Raw genomic sequence first — 17151 nt, 5'->3', positions numbered from 1 at the left:
AGCGCAGCGGCGGCGCGGGATTGCCGGGCCTGGCCTTCGGCCAGCCTAGGTAGGAGGCGGGCGCAGAGACGGGCTGCAGAGCCGCAGCCCAGGCGGAAGAGAAGGCCGAGAGGGAGGTGGGGAGGAGAGGAGAGTGGGCTTGGCCCGAGAAGAGGAAAAGAAAGGATGGGCTGAAGGAGGGAGTTCGGCCCATAGGAGAAAAATTAATTTTTCTTTTATGAAACCTTTTCAAAATTTTCAAAAATCAAACGGCGCGCCTCAGGGTTTTCAAAATTTCTTTTCACACCATAAAACCCTAATGCACCTATACTCAACATGAATGCAACACAAAAATATAACCTAGGGCAAAATTCAATTTATTTTAGAAAATAGGTTTTAACCTATTCTGTTGATTTAAACCCTAATTAAATTCTAGCAAAATTTTAGGGAATTAGAAAATTAAAAAATAGGGTGTTACAGATGAAGCTCGATAAGGAGATGGAGATGCTACTCAACGAGATCCCCCTCCTCCACCATGGCAGCCTCCTTAGCGGCAGTGAGGCAGATGCGAAAGTAGAGGACCTCTCATACCTCATCCATGAGCTCGCCACGATGGGCGTTGTCGATGGCGACGATGAGCCACCGGAGCCGGTCGCCGCCGACGACCTCAGCTTCTTCGACTTCATTTACCCAAGGAAGTGTAGCTGATGGTGGACCCGTTCAGGAACTATCTCATGCAGAAGCTTCTCACTGTTTGCGATGCCAAGTAGAGGATGGCACTTGTGCTCAAACTCATCGGCGACCCCTTCTTGCTCATCCCGATCTCCCTCAATGTCCATGGGTAAAATTGTGAATTTGATTAGTCGATTGTGATTGCTAATTTGCGCATTTTTTTGTTGAATCTTGTTGACTGTGTATTTGTGTGTGTTTTATGGTGTTCAGGACAAGGGCAATACATAAGCTGATTGAGAACCTTAGGACAACGTATATAGGCCTCAATCCTAGTTGCAATCGCATTGCATTTCCTATTTCAATTGACTTTTCTGATTGTATCTGAAAAGTAATCTTCTATTCATTTTCATTACTTCATCCTTAATATATCATGTTGCTTTAGCGTGTTCCAGCAAGTTTAAAAAAAAATGAAAACTGATAGGCTATGTTAGAGTCAATTAAATTCTAGAAGAACTGGAATACACAAAAGGATTATCAATTGATATACTTGATATGTGTCCAATTGTTTCTGGTTCTTACATGATCTACCTAATTAAGGTGCTCAATGGTAAGAAAATGTTTTCTATTTTGAGTAAATGAAAATATATTTTAGATTACTGCTTTACAAAGTTTGTAATCACAAATATGGCTGTTAACCAGAGTTTTCTAAGTGTTGTTATTGCCTTCCGTTGATTTAGGAACTAAAATGATACTTACTATATACACATTGAAAACTCTTCTAATTTGTGGATACATGTGCTTCAATGTGATACTTTATCTTATCTAACAGTCTCAGGCCTTGTGTCTTCTCATTTTAAAGTTGTTTCTATCATTTACATATTCCAGAAAAATAATTTAGGACCTCCCTGTTATCCTTTTTTTTCCTGACCTTGTCATTTTAAATCTTCCAACTTTTTTAGATGTTTGTGTTCACTAAATCTTCCTGCTATTCCTAAATACCAGGTTGAATCATCCAAAGTTATGAGCATTGTCTTTTTAGTCAGAAATAGACGGTGGTAGTGAAATTAAGTAGAATGTTGCTTCTAGGCTGTGGTGTTGAAGTATGAAAGTGGGACAATGATATAAATTGTGGGCCATTTCCTTTTTTTTTAGGTTTTCAAGTGCTCATCAGTGATGGGTCTGGATACCAGACCCATCACTGATGTGTGTCATTAGCGACTGGTTGGATCTAGATCCGCCACTAATGTAGACACATTAGTGATGTGTTCGGAGTGATAGGGATTTTACCCGTCACTAAAAACCTATTCTGACGTAGTGAGGCTCATCAATACACCTCGAGTACAGATGCTCTAGGTAAGGGCAAGGGAACAGGGAAGAGGTTGAGGCAATAAACTCTGTTACTTGGTCATTTGCATGTGTAAACTCGGTTTGGATGTATGGATATGAAGTTGTGGATATATATGTTGATGTTCAATGTGTGCAGTGGATGTTTGGATGTGAAGTCGTGTTGATGTTGAATGTTGTGCAGCGGATATTTGGATGTGAAGTCGTGTTGATGTTGAATGTTGTGCAGCGGATATTTGGATGTGAAGTCGTGTTGATGTTGAATGTTGTGCAGCGGATATTTGGATGTGAAACAAGAAGTATGGCGCATGTTTGTATGTTGATGTTCAATGTATATTTACTTGTTTGCAATGCACGGCGCCATTATATGTGACAATGTATTTGCATACTACAACACCACAGATAATAGCGTTGTGCCCTAGGCCCGAGACCAATCCTTCTACGAAGAAGGGATTCATGGCATCATGTTGAAGGGGTATGATGCCATAACCTTTGGTGCCATACTTGCATACTGCGCTGACACATGTTATGGCGCCGTGCCTTGAGCCCAAACCCTCCAGTACTTGGTGTGTTTTCCTTCGTACATTGCATGTCGCCAAATTTTATGGCGCCGTGACATTGACATACATCACCAAAGTTATGGCACCGTGCTAGGCCACGTCAGCCATGGGCATCTAGTGTAGATCCCACGTGACAGTGCACGTCACCAAGTCCGGTGACACCGTGCAACGGACCTATGGCACGAAAGGTCATGGCGCCGTGAAAATATTTTTCAAAAGGGCTAAAAGGTAAAAATTTCACTTTGTCTGACTATATGTTAAAATTATGGAATGTATAGCGACCTGGAAATGTATTTGCAACCGGTAATGCATTTTCTCCGGACATGCAGCCATGGAGTTTTATGTTGTATTCAGGATCATAATTTAACAAAATGCCAGTAGTAATTTTAGAACAAGAAATAAAAAAGATTGGAGGAAAAAATGCCAGCTGCAAGCTAAGATAATTCCTTGTGAACAGTGGAGTTCTGTCGATCTATTAAGATACAACACGCAAAAGGAAAAAAGACAAAATCGATGATGCTTCCTCTGCTCATGCGTCAGGTTCAATGTGTCCCAATCCAGGGCAAGATTTTCACGAGCGTGCCTGACGCATGTGAAGGATGAAATTGATGAAAATAGCTGCTGCCTTCCAGTGGCCACAGAAAAGAAACGGTGGCCATAGCTTGGAGCGAAAACTGCAAGTTTTCCCGATCTCCGTAAAATCCGTGTGCCACAGAAACACTTAAGTTCGCACGCAAGCTGTCCAGCCTCAAGTTTTCCTTTTACGTGCATGTTTTCTTGGCTTGTTGCTATTGTGGAGAAAGAAAAACAGGGGGAGTCAAAAAATGAAAGAAAAACATGGAGATGCGGGGGATCGAACCCCGTGCCTCTCGCATGCAAAGCGAGCGCTCTACCATTTGAGCTACATCCCCGTTCGTTTGGTGCGAACCACTACAAAAACAAGTTTATTCATTGATGTTGGACAAAAGGAAAAAATATTTCATTCATGTAACGTTCTGACCACATTCATATTATACATGTCGTCGATCAACAACACACTTCAGAAAGATCAAAGAAGTCGACAACAAGACAAATTTCTTTGTACACCTACATGCTTGCTATATATCTGTATTCTTTCTGCGTACACCTACAGTGTTCGAGATTACAAGCTCATGTTATATACAATAATACAAGTCCCTTTGTGCTATACAAATGGCAGAGGAAGAACAGCTGAGAAGTTCTAAAACAAACTTCAGATTGAAGATTTTGCTATACAAAAATTAAACGAAAAACAAATTGTATACAACAAGAAGGAATGCGCCTGTCTAGTTATTTTGGTTCAGATTGTCTTGAGGTACCATGATCTTGCAGGGTGCTTACTTCACTCTGCTTTCTGTTCCAGCTGTAAGGGTGGTTAGTACTGGCGGTCTGATAGGATGGAATCGCTCCAAGAAAGCATAAAATCTCGTGCAACAGATGGTAAATCTGCATATAATAGGTGCAAATAAATTCATGACATTTTAAGCACGGAGAATGTCTCCCATGATGACATGAGCAAGTAAACAGAGTTTAATTGAACTTACCTTGAAGAACCTCAAGGGCAACTGAAGGCATATCTATTTGATCTTCAACCAGTCTGTAAACATCAAAAAGCTGCAAAAAGAGATAAATGAGTTACTGTAATTCATAAAGCAATCTATCTTATTATCCTCTACAGCTACATCCCCAATTTGCATGAACATCGAGCAATATATGTAGAGTGCGTGCCTCTTCGACGTGCAACTTAGAGTCTTCAGTGAAAGCCAGGATAAGTTGTCTCCTGATCCCAGCATCAATAAGGAACATGCGTGCTCCATCTTTTATTGTTTCAGTGAGATCTAGTTTACTCTCCAATTGTCGACTTCTCACAGTTTGCCTGACAGTTCACAGGGTCAGAAAACTTCTAGGAAGAAGATATACAGGATGGCAAGACAGTGGTTCCTTATTGATACTCACGAGCTATTCTTTTTTAGTGCAGGATTGCTGCTCATCTTGGTCACATTTTCCTTGGCAAGAACTATAAGGTTTTCTAGTCGTTTCCACTGGAATGCCCCATCTTTGAATAGTACCTGCACAGAAAAATAATATGAGGAAATAGTGCTAAAGTCTAAAAAATTATATAAACAATTGTAAAATATCAAAATTGTATGGATAAAGCACTGGAACATCCTTCTAAACTACACAACTGTTAAGTGTTAAAGGTATAGCTATCCAAGATAAAACTTGCTGCTTCCCCATTTTGACAGCATAAAGTTGCCTTTTCTTTATCTGTACCGACGCTTTGTTTCACAATTTGGCTCATATAGAGTGGAGGATCAAATCGTCGAAACTATCAATGGACCATAGTCCATACAGTTGTGTTGGTAGGGTCTGAACAAGTTACCTGAATCAGTCGTTCACGGAGAGCAGGGTTTGGATCTGTCAAAAGACGCTTTGCTATATATGGATATGCAACCTAAATATGAAGAAACAAACAGAGAAAGATGTAAGTAAATAAAGAAGTGTACATTGTTGTTTTCTTGGGAGCTCAAAGGGTGGCACATGCCATACCTCAAGAAACTTAAAGTCAGGCTTTAGCGTAAAGCAAATTCCTTCTTGTGTCAATAAAGAACGGATAACCAAAGAAAACCTTTCTGGGATGCGGATGGGGTAATTGTACACAAGCTGATTGAACTTCCCTGTGATTTTGATTTCCATTAGAAAAAAATGAAGATATCTGAACATATAACATGTTACACCTCATTAATGGAAGGAAAAAACACATGTACTTAAACATGAATGAGCAACCGCGCATAAATGCCTTCGAAAATTATATTGACGACTTGTATGACCAAGTGCTTCCACTCCAAAAAACATATAAGTGGACCACACATTGAGGAAACAAGAATTTGCATACAGCGTGAGAAAACGAAAATAAACAGGCTTCCATTTATCAGCAGTAAATACAACGTTAAGCAAATCAACATTACCAGTCACACTCCGGAAATTGAAGTCTGACAAGCCTTTTCCAGCTGAGTTTTGCCAAATGGCTTCCAGAGCTGGAATGATTGGGGATACATCTGTTCCACTAGCAAGAAAACCCAGCCTTGTGAAGTCATTTGCCATTTCAGCATAGTCTTCATTCACAGCATGAACAACAGCATCAATTAGGATTTGTTTGTTTTGCTGCATACAGGACAAGCAATGACAGAAAACATGTTAACCAATTTTTGTTTCTCATATAATCTGCTAATGCAACATGTTGCAAGAGTGCATTGACAACACAGAGAGGCTATGGTAAGACATTCTCAGCAGCGCTAACAGATCGCAGAAATACAATTAGCCCATGTACATATTGTCATGTGGGGACGGCAATACCAGCGACGTCCCGGCACGCGCGACGCCGCCAGGAGCATGTCTGGCGCGCCAGAAGGGGCGCAGCCACAGCAGCCGGCAGAAATTAGTGGCTAGGCTGCCATTCAGGGGAGAGCAGCATGCGGATCAGCATGCAAGGAAGGCTAGATTTAAGGGATTCTTAGAGTTTGTTTCCTTTTATTTAGCAGGCCAAGTGCCTACATAAGGGATGTACCCAGCTCCCTTTGGCGGCAAGCAATAACAACCAATTCCCTAATCTCCCCCTTTCTCTCTTAATCTCGCCCCCTTCACCATTGAACGCCCAAGGAAGGACCCCGGCGCCACTATCGGATTGGGCTACGAACTTCGTAGCCGCGGTCCTGCTGTCTTGGGCGCCGACGCCCTTGACACATATCGACAGAAAATAAACAATATGAATCTAATTAATTGTAAGTGCAAAGATGAGCTATACAACTACAAAAAAAGCAATTTTGCAGACCTGGCTAAGAACGGCCACATTGCCAAAGTCAACATAAGCAATACGACCATCACGCATCGCAAAAATATTTCCAGGATGTGGATCTCCATGGAAAAGGCCGAATTCGAGTAACTGACGCAACGCTGCACTCACTCCAACTGTGAGAAATCCGTCCAAATCAATCCCAGCTTCTTTTATAGCCTGCATGAATAACTTGTGGACTCAATGTCGCTACAGATTTAGAATGAACTATTCCACAGTTCAAACAAGGAAAAAAGAGGATATGATGAATGCTACAAACCTGTGGATCAGTGCATCGGATTCCATCTATCCACTCCATCACCAAAACACGAGAACCTGAAAACTGCTTATAGACTTGAGGGATCTTGACGGTTGGATCGTCCTTAAAATTTTCTAGAAAGTCCTCAATATTTGTAGCTTCCTAATATTTTGCAAAAAACTTAAAAGCATTAGCCTTCCATTCACTATAAAGCAAAGCCAAGAAAGATACTTTGTTGCTGAGAAAAAGCATATCTAGTTTATGTTAAGAACACACAAAACTTGACAGCAACAATAAGAAGGCACAAAAAATACTTACAAGAGTGTAATCAAGTTCTTCCAAAAGTTTTTCCCCGAATTCATCAACAATAAGCTCTGCATTGCAGCCTAGTTTTTGAAGGCTAATCCCATTCAAAAAGGAAGCCAGAGTGCGAAACAGGAAAAGATCTCTGTATATTATTGGCTCAATCCCTGGTCTCTGAACCTGTGATGTTGAATCATAGAAATCAAAGAGATAAGCATAAAATAAAACACACTTCATTCAGTATAAAATTGAAACAGGTGACATACTATGACATAAAACAATCCTAGTAGTGTCAGATACTGGACACTCTGCCAAAGCATATTTAAGTATTTGGCTCATGACATATGAGCTTTAAAAAGGTAATGAATTTCATCATGGTGAGAGAATGCATTCGCACTCATCCTCGATAAAAGACCATACTCAGAAAAATGATGCATCAAGTCATAAAACTTCAGAGTATTTCAAGTAAGAAAAGAAGTAAACTAATAAAGAAAATGAAGCAAATGGGAACCTTTATAGCAACATCCTCCCCAGTTTCTCTAAGTGTGGCACGGTAAACTTGGCCCAAACTTGCAGCTGCTATTGTCTTTGATGAAATTCTGCTGAACAATCTCTCTAGAGGTTGTCCAAGTTCCTCCTCAATTATCGCAAAAGCCACCTACCAAGTATCCAGCAGTACAAAACTTAGTTAATCATCGTGCTTTCATCTGCACAACCCTAATATGTATAATATTGAAAATTTGTTGCAAGAAACTCCTGTTGTAACCATATACCTGGTTAGGAAATGGAGGAACATCATCTTGCAAGATGCAGAGTTCATTCATATAATCCTCGCGAATTATATCTGGCCTATTAGCTAGAACCTAACAAAAACGAATGGAAATAAACAAAGTTAGGACAATTATATAGAAAAGATGGCACCAGTGAAGTTTTATTTTACAATGAGATTTATCCTATATTATAAAGAGAAAAATGATATAACCTGTCCTGCTTTTATGAATGATGGCCCCAGATCACATAAAAGATTACGGAGCTGGCGAGCACGGAATGGAACAATTTCTTCATCCCGTCCAACCAAGAAGTCATACATTAGAGATGACCAGTAAAATCCGAGTTTCCAAATTATCTCCACTCCCCGACTAGCGAGGGATAGTATGGAGCCTCTTGATTCCAAGACTTTATTCCTGACCTAGCAATTGTGGAAATGACACAATTACAATACTTGTTCGCAACTCAAGCCTATAAACATGAACACTTGCAGAGTTTAGTACCAGTTCTGGCGTGTACTTCCGGAATGGGATACAGACACCGCGTTCGATATCAAGTTGCTCCAGTGCACTGCTGGGTTTGTCGCTAGATATACTTTTAAAAGCTGCTCCATTGGTGCGTGAAAGTTCGGTTATGCTCTGAGAAGAGGGTGGAGCACCAGTTGGTACGGCATTCACGACATAAAGTGCTGATCGCCTTCTCCTTTGGGTCACTGAGGAACCTGAAAGTGCAGATCCATAGAACGCCACATGAGGGCCAGGCGTTAATATATGAGACCACTGAGCTGAACTCCAGATAGAAGCTGTGCAGAGCGCCATCCTTGAGAGTTGAGCCTCAAGTGTTGATATGTAGACAAGATAGCAAGCTGCATCAGAAACAGAGCGCCATTACAACACAAATTCCTAAAAAAGGTGTCCTGTCAATCACTCACTGAGTTTGTTTTTGGTTTTCAATATCACCTGCCTTCTACAACCCACAACCAGTGAACAAAGCTACTGTTCCTTTGTTTTTTTATAAAACTCTACAAAATCAAAAGTTCAGTTCTTGTTACTTGGTAGATAGTGGCAGAGCAAGGAATTTGCGGAATCCAAGTCAAACTTTTAACACTGAAAGTATAAAAGGCATAGCACATTCAATATTCAACATAACTAATCATTGAAGACTGAATGGGATCTCAGAAAAAAAAAGTTATTAGGATGGGCGGGCTGCCGATCTCAGGGGAGTAGCAGTTATAATGTTCTCTTGGTATACAATACATGCACCTACCATTTCAATGTGTATATATATAAACTGCTGCAATTGCAGAAACGCGCAAGACAGAATCTTAACAAGATTTAAAACATAGCAAGGCTAGTGGCCGTAAAGCTCAGTGCAAGCTCAAATTTGTGACAGACTGACAACTAACTAAGGAACATTCCAAATATGAGCTAGTGCATGGTAGCAGTTTAGCAATAGCAAACAGTTGATGAGGGGAAAGGGAGCTCTATTGCCACAGATTGTCTAGACCCTCAAATCGACCACACCCTCAACATCCCTCTATATCGGTTCTTCCGTCGTCATGGCGGCGGCGGTCAAACCGGCACCGACGGCTGGGCCAGTACGCCGCTGCCGCGGAAGGGAATCCAGCTGCACGGGCGACCCTGCCCCCCATCCCCCCGCCCCAAGAATCAGAGAGAGGGGAACAGCAGGCATCAGAGGGCAGCTCTCACCTTCTGGGCTCGACGGCAGTCGCTGACGACGGAACCGGCGGCGAAAAACCTCTCCTTTGCCCAGTCCCTGCGAATTCGATCAACCCTCACCTCGGCGCCCAGTCCCGCTCCCGCACTGACTCGCGGTGCTCTCTATTACCTCGACACGCCCTTGATTTGGGCTCCACTCTTCTGGCTCTCTTTCTGTGGTGTGTAGTGGCGTACAGGCAGCCATGGCCACGGAGAAGAGATTGGAGTTAACGCTGGCCACCCAGTGCCGTGACACGGCCACGTCACGCGTGCCCGAACGGGAACCATGCTTTCGGAGGAGCCTGATCTCTTCAACCACGGGGGCCGGGGCAACGGGGAGTTTCCAAAATGGGTAAAGAAAAAGGTTTTTGGACTGGTATAAGCTTGAGGAAATAACACGCCATGATTTCCATCTCCATGGAATGAATATCTGCAGATTTTTTTCCCGTTGATTATTTATTTAGTACTGTTTCACTAAAAAAAGAGAGAAAGGAAACGAATAGTGGGCAGGGGGATTAACATCGAGCCAATTCTTTGTATGCCATTAAAACCTACTCTCTTCGGTCGTAAATATTTTATGTTTAAAATTTTAAAATTATGATTATTAATAATTTTTAAAATATTTATTTTAAAAATATAAAAATTATATGTGTAGATTTATTTTGAAAGTTATTTTTATAATATTATATTTTTGTTAGATATTAAAGCTATATTCTAATATAAAATAGTGGTTAAATTTTCATATCGAAAACTATGAAAAGTCAACAACGTTATGTATTTTTTATTGAAGGGAGTATATTTTTTCCTTATATGCCATCCAAAATTTAAGTTTCTTTTCTCTGCAATTGGATCAAAATTGACATCCCTTCTATCCACTCATGTCAGTTGCTTGTTATCCAGCTGTGAAGTGATGGCTAAAAAGACATTTTTGCCCCTCTAGATGGATAAACTAAAATTTCGCTAGTTCTCTTTCCTGCCATTTCACTCAAGTTACATTTCAATACTAACACACAATTTGAACGGGAAAATACATACATAGATACATGAATTTGGATGAATAAGTACTCTAGTACATATATATGTGAGACAAAATAATAACAAAAAAACTTTGAATCACCACACATACATGGATATAGATGAATACACACACACATGTTGATATCATTGGTTCAAATAGACCAAGCAAAAACAAAATAACAAGATTTAGGGTAGAGTCATTTGTCCATAAAATTCTCAACTTGGTTCATAGGGTCCAAGCAAAATAACCACATGTTCCGACCATTGGTTCACACAAATCAAGCAAAATAACAACAACTACAATTCATATATAACGCCCTCCCTCATTGCTCGAGCCTATGCTCCTCTCTCGACGTCATAGCCCTAGTCGTGTGCTCTGATCACAACTGCTGGCCTGAGGACGCATCTCGCATCGCTCCCGATGTCGTCGCCCAGCCACGCTTTGCCCTCCTCTCACTCACGATTTGGTTCTACTGTAGATGGTCGGGTGAGGGGGTTGAACTATGGGTTTGATTTAGGGATCGATTTGAGGATCGGCCAGGTGACTGGGTGAGAAGATGCGAGTGGTCAACCGATGGGGTTTGAAGTCCACGTCGTCATTGAACATAGGGGCAAAATGGGCATTAGAACAAAAATCTAACAAGATTCAATACTAAAACGGCGAGACTTTCTGAAAGGAGTAACGGGAGTGGCATAGAAAGAATAGCAAATTTAATCCAGCGGCAGAGAAGAGAAATGTAAATTTTGGATGGCACATAAGGAAACAAGTATTGGGGGATTAACATCGAGCCAATTCGTTGTATGCCACTAAAACCTACTCTCTTCGTTTGTAAATATTTTATGTTTTGATCAAGATTCGATTAAATTTTTAAAACTTTAACCGTTAATAACTTCTAATATATTTATTAAAAATATAAAAATTATATGTGTAGATTTATTTTGAAAATTACTTTTATTAGATATTATAGCTATATTCTAATATAAAATAGTGGTCAAAGTTGAATGTTAAAAATCGTGAAGAGTCAACAACATCATGTATTTTTTACTGGAGGGAGTATATTTTTTCCTTATATGTCATCCAAAATTTAAGTTTCTTTTCTCTGCTATTGGATCAAAATTGACATCCCTTCTATCCACTCATGTCAGTTGGTTGTTATCCTTAGGGATGAAAACGGTCGAAATACGCTAAAACCATTTCTGTTTCCCTTTTTTTTTTCTTGAAAACGGAATCGGGAGTGGTAATGCTGGAAACGAATACGGTATCGGTTGTATCGGAAAATCGAAAACGGTATTGTCGGATCGATAATATGTCGATATCGATTGGGAATCGATAATTCTAAACAGAAACACCAAAATGTAGCTCACAAGTTATACATCACATATGAGAAATTTAACAAAGTCATACATGACATGACTATAATCGACATGAGTATATGATATATAAATATATCTTATATGATAAGACAAATGATAATTGACAAGAACAAGGATAAAAATCTCCATACAAGCGCAAATGTTTAGCACAAGGATTTAAGTTTCCATACAAGCACAACATAACCTCGTCACAAGGATTAAAGTCTCCATACAAGCACAACACTAAGTCTCCATATAAGTTTTGTCCATACAAATGTTATTTGACCAAGCACAACACAAACTCATCACTTCAGAGTTTCCTCTTTCTTCACTTTGTTTGGCGGCCTACAGCTCAACCTCAAGCTCATTATCGTCACTTGCCAAGTCTTCGTCCTGTGTTTTGTAGGAAAATTATTTAATTAATCTCCAACAAGTCTTTTTACACAAATGAGAACAGAAAATAGAAGTAGTTGTACAATTTATATTTTATATCTCAAACATCAGATTATTAGCAACAACCTCAAGAGCGTCAAGATCAATGACCAATGACGAAACATTCTTAGAACATGAAATGTCAAGGCAGGTACATTAGTAAAAATGTAAAGACTTTACATGAGTAGAAGTTTAAATTGTCACCTTTTTTTGGTGCAGCTATCCAATCTTTGGTGCAAATCAGTGCTTGTTCCATCTCAGATCAAGACGAGAACGATATGGATCAACGACACGGCCACCAGCACTAAAAGCCGATTCATAAGCTACCATTGACATTTGCATGGTAAGCACATCACGAGCAAGCAGCCACAGAATAGGATACTCGTCCCTTTGACCCTTCCACCATGCTAAAATATCAAATGTATGATAATTGGCTTTGGTAACCTTTAATGGTGGTTATGTCAAGTACTTATCCAAGTCATTTGCATCATCATCTAGGTCATATGTGTCATATAGGTAGTTATCAAGTTCCTCATCTACAGTGTCCATAAAACAGATCTGTCTCTGATGAAGGTGTAGGTGTTGTACTCTTTAAAGATGAAGGATTACTAGCAGCATAGCATTCATACATCTTCCTCATAACACAATTAAATTTGTTAAGTTCATCTTGATAGGAATTTTTATACACCATTCTCAAGTAAAATTTTATAATTTTTCTCTTGAACCAAGGGTTAAGAACACTTGCAATAGCAAGAGCAACATTGGACTTCTTCCAATACTTCTTAAACTTAGAACTCATAGAAGTTACCATGCTATTAATAGTAGGATCATCACTATGACGCTAATCAGTAAGTGAGAACTTAACCTCACAGAAGCCTTTAAAAAATAAGTTTGCAGTTGGATATAATGTACCAGAAAATAACTCAGTGAGATCAAAGAACTTTTTCAAGCATGGTAAAAGAGATTTTGCCTTTTCCCATTCTGCAGAGGAAGGAGCAATTTTCTCGTACCTGCCACGTTCACAGGACATGAGCCTCTCAAAGCAGCCCTATAATATAAGACATCCCTCAACATGGTATACGTTGAATTCCACCTTGTAGAAACATCAAGTGAGATGTCCGACTTTGTGTCCAATCCACACTCAATAGCACACTTTAGGAACTCCTCCCACTGCAATGGAAAACCCTTCACAGCCACCACAAATGCTCTAATATTCTGAATTGAAGATGCAATCGCACTCATACCATCTTTAGCAACCAAATTAAGAATGTGATTAGCACATCTCACATGAAAAAATAGACCATCATAGATTAATGGACAATGCTTCTTGAGTCCTAAGATGACATCCTTAACAACAACTTCATTTACAGCAGTATTGTCTAGAGTCAAAGAAAATATTTTCTTCTCGATGTTCCATTTCAACATACATGAACTTAAGGTATGATATATTCTCACCAGTATGTCGTCCTAGCACATGGAAGAAATTGATAATCCTCTTCTGAATACGCCAATCATCATCTACCCAATGGACAGTGACACACATATACCCCTTGTTCTGATTTGATGTCCACATATCCATAGTTGCACTCAAGCGGCATTGAAGAGTTTTAAAATATGCATACACCTTACCCTTTTCTTCCAAATAGAGGTCCATTATATCCTTTCTAACAGTGATACGAGACTTGGTAGGAAAGTTAGGGCACAGGGATTTTATAAACTCAACAAAATATTCATGTTCAACTATGTTGAAAGGGTACTCATGCATGATTATTGCAATGTATAACTTCCTCAAACTAACTTTTTGATCATACTTGTATGGTTCAATAACTGTCATACCTTTATCATGATCAATTTCTGATTTGAGTTGTTGCTGGTCTTTAACAATACTGTGATAATGCTTTAGATGACTCCAAAACCCAATCGTTCCTCGGTTACTCTCAGCTCTACCTTTGCTGGTTCTGTTATTACACCCTTTGAACTTACATTGTGCCCACAACTGCTCAACCTGCTTGCCATTCTCCTCCACTGTCATTATGTACTTGGTGAAATACTGTCATACATCTGATGTACTCTTATTTTACTATTTCAAAGGAGGTTGTCCATCATCCTCATGGTCCACATCAGTGATATCATCAGCACTTGCACCCAATGTGCCACTTCCACTAGCTACTATTTCTAATTGCCTCTTAGCTGAAGAACATGTTGCTACACTTGTACTCGCACTTGCACTTGTAGCTGACACCACTTTGTTCTGAATTCCTATCATCCATTGATAGACAAATGAAAATCAGCAAAGCAAATGAACTATAAAATGCACCATGTTGTTTTCCTACCACAACCAAACATTTTTTTTTTGTGAGAAACAAAACCAAACATTTCATGCAAACTTCACAGAGAAAAGGCTGACTTTAGCATTTGGATACACCCTCCCCATTTTTCATACATGATTTTGTTTACACGCCAATCGGCCAATGGATTAAAATGGTGTGGATGATCTTATTCGGCACACTTCCTTCACACATATATGGCATCAAATTAACATAGATTTAAGTGTATCATGAACAATTAATCTAGCTAGCCCATACCCATCATATATATATGTTCAAATGTTTAAACTAGAAGGCAACTTGAGCTTGAATAATTTCGCTTAATTTGGACCCCTGGACTAACAATTTAGCTTGTTCTCATCACACCAGAACAAGAAAATGAATCTATAATTGAGCTTGTAATTGATTATTACCTACAAGCGAGTTCTGAGAGGAAGAGACGGTAGCATCACGAGATGGGGGTAGCTCCATGACCGTGCGCTATCGGGAAGTCACTTCTCCGGTAGGCGGTTTCATCGCGTCGTCGAGACTCTCAAACTGGTTGGTGTATATGTGTGTCACTGTATACGCCAATCATCATCATCGACTCGAGAGGACGCGAGGTGACGGTGGCATGGCATGGCATCTCACAGACGCGGCAGCGGTGGGTGGAGGCGTCGGGTCAAGCTCATCGCCGGGTGGAGGAGGTGCTGGGTGGAGGAGGCGCTGGGTGGAGGAGGCGCCAGGTGGAGGAGGCGCCGGGTTGAGGAAGCGCCTGGCGGAGGAGGCTCTAGGCGAAGGAGGCACCAGGTGTAGACATCAGGAGGACGCACCGGGAGGAGGAGGCGCCGGACAGAGGAGGCGTCAGGCTGAGGAAGCACCTGACGGAGGAGGCTTTGGGTCGAGGAGGCGCCGGGTGGAGGTGTCGATCGGACGCGTCGTCACACGGATGGAGGCGCCAAGGCGGGTGAAGGTGGAGGCGCCGGGTGGCGGCAGCGGCGGGTGAGGGCGAAGGTGGAGGAAGGCGGTGGTACTAGGGTTTCCGGTGGTGGTGCTAATTGGATTGGGGAGCTGGGGACGGCCGGACCCAGATGCCTTCACGGGATGTCGGGATGAGTGGATGACTTGGGCTGAACCGAACTATAGGTGTTGAAGTAGGCTGACGGGCTAATTTATTTCGGTAAATATTTGAAGGCCCAAACCGGTAATTTCTGGCTCAAATCAGAAAACTGACTAAACGGTCGGAAGTGGCCCAAACCGATTCCGCTATCGTTTCCGAGATATTTTTTCGATACCGATGCCGATTCCGAAAATTACCGATTCCAAATGAAACGATCGGCAGTTTTCGAAAACGATCCCTGGTAAATCGGGAATTTCCATTACCGTTTTCACCCCTAGTTATCCTGCTGTGAAGTAATGGCTAAAAAGACATTTTTGCCCCTCTAGATGGGATAAACAAAAATTTGGCTAGTTCTCTTTCCTGCCATTTCACTTAAGTTAAATTTCAGTACTAACACACAATTTGAACGGGAAAATACATACATACATACATGAATTTGGATGAATAAGTACTCTAGGACATATATATATGTGAGACAAAATAATAACAAATTAAACTTTAAATCACCACACAAATACATGGATATGGATGAATACACACATACATGTTGATATCATTGGTTCAAATAGACCAAGCAAAAACAAAATAACAAGGTTTAGGGTAGAGTCATTTGTCCATAAAATTCTCAACTTGGTTCATAGGGTCCAAGCAAAATAACCACATGTTCCCACCACTGGTTCACACAAATCAAGCAAAATAACAACAGCTGCACTTCATATATAACGCCCTCCCTCATTACTCGAGCCTGTGCTCCTCTCGCAGTGTCAAAGCCTCAGTCGTGCACTCTGATCACAACTGCTGGCCTGAGGACGCATCTCGCACCACTTTCGATGTTGTTGCCCAGCTGCGCTCCGCCCTCTCTCTCACTCACGATTTGGTTCTACCATAGATGGTCAGGTGAGGGGGTTGAACTAGGGGTTTGCTTTGGGGATCAATTTGAGGATCGGTCAGGTGACTAGGTGAAGAGATGCGGGTGGTCAACCGATAGGGTTTGGAGTCCACATCGTCATTGAACAGAGGGGAAAAATGGGCATTAGAACGAAAATCTGACAAGATTCAACGCTAAAACGGTGAGACTTTCTGAAAGGGGTAATGGGAGTGGCATAGAGAGAGAGACAGGCGCTTCCTCGAAGTAGCAGCAAACAGTCCTAAAAAGAAAGTAGCAGGTGATAGCTTCGAAAATAGTGTTGCGAGATATCTAGGTAGCAAAATGATTACAGCATTTTTTTGAAGTTCTCTATACGTAGCAAACTGACTCTAGCTCAATTCGTTGAGTATAGATATATGTTTAGATAATTCAAGTTTGAATTCTTTTTATACGAATTTAAGTGACTATTTAAAGAAAATGGTTGTATGAATCATGAACGTCTTGACATTTTATTTATATAGAGACCGAAAATTACACTTCCCCTATATAAAAAAGAACCAAAAGAAGCCACCAATCCACCATGTTCGCCCCCCTGAGCTAAT

General features: G+C 40.7%; 1 protein-coding gene and 1 non-coding gene across 2 annotated transcripts; both read right to left on the bottom strand.

Moving 5' to 3' along the window:
• Positions 1–3393: 3393 nt before the first annotated feature.
• Positions 3394–3466, bottom strand: TRNAA-UGC (transfer RNA alanine (anticodon UGC)). The gene has a single exon. It is a non-coding gene; the product is annotated as a tRNA-Ala (tRNA).
• A 146-nt stretch (positions 3467–3612) lies between these two features.
• On the bottom strand, positions 3613–9660 carry LOC133886689 (protein ACTIVITY OF BC1 COMPLEX KINASE 1, chloroplastic). Its single transcript, XM_062326468.1, has 15 exons — positions 9445–9660; positions 8239–8600; positions 7950–8156; positions 7741–7830; positions 7479–7625; positions 6983–7147; positions 6686–6826; positions 6406–6585; positions 5543–5738; positions 5124–5251; positions 4957–5028; positions 4530–4642; positions 4302–4449; positions 4118–4187; positions 3613–4019 (listed from the first exon to the last, which is right to left on the bottom strand). The coding sequence occupies exons 2-15, from the start codon at positions 8551–8553 to the stop codon at positions 3949–3951; spliced, it is 2043 nt and encodes a 680-aa protein (XP_062182452.1). The 5' UTR covers positions 8554–8600; positions 9445–9660; the 3' UTR covers positions 3613–3948.
• Between the last annotated feature and the right edge of the window lie 7491 nt (positions 9661–17151).

This window comes from Phragmites australis, chromosome 12 (genome assembly GCF_958298935.1).
Source record: "Phragmites australis chromosome 12, lpPhrAust1.1, whole genome shotgun sequence".
Taxonomy (NCBI): Eukaryota; Viridiplantae; Streptophyta; class Magnoliopsida; order Poales; family Poaceae; genus Phragmites; species Phragmites australis.
Note: the sequence above shows the minus strand (reverse complement) of the source record. Positions and strands in the feature narration are given on the sequence as shown.

Excerpts from the sequence above, each read along its gene's own strand:
- LOC133886689 (XM_062326468.1), bottom strand. The coding sequence starts at position 8,553 with ATGGCGCTCTGCACAGCTTCTATCTGGAGTTCAGCTCAGTGGTCTCAT. Across the intron at positions 7,626-7,740 it reads TTCCTCCATTTCCTAACCAG|GTGGCTTTTGCGATAATTGA; the intron begins GTATATGGTTAC and ends GATACTTGGTAG. Across the intron at positions 5,739-6,405 it reads ATGTGGCCGTTCTTAGCCAG|CAAAACAAACAAATCCTAAT; the intron begins GTCTGCAAAATT and ends TCCTGTATGCAG.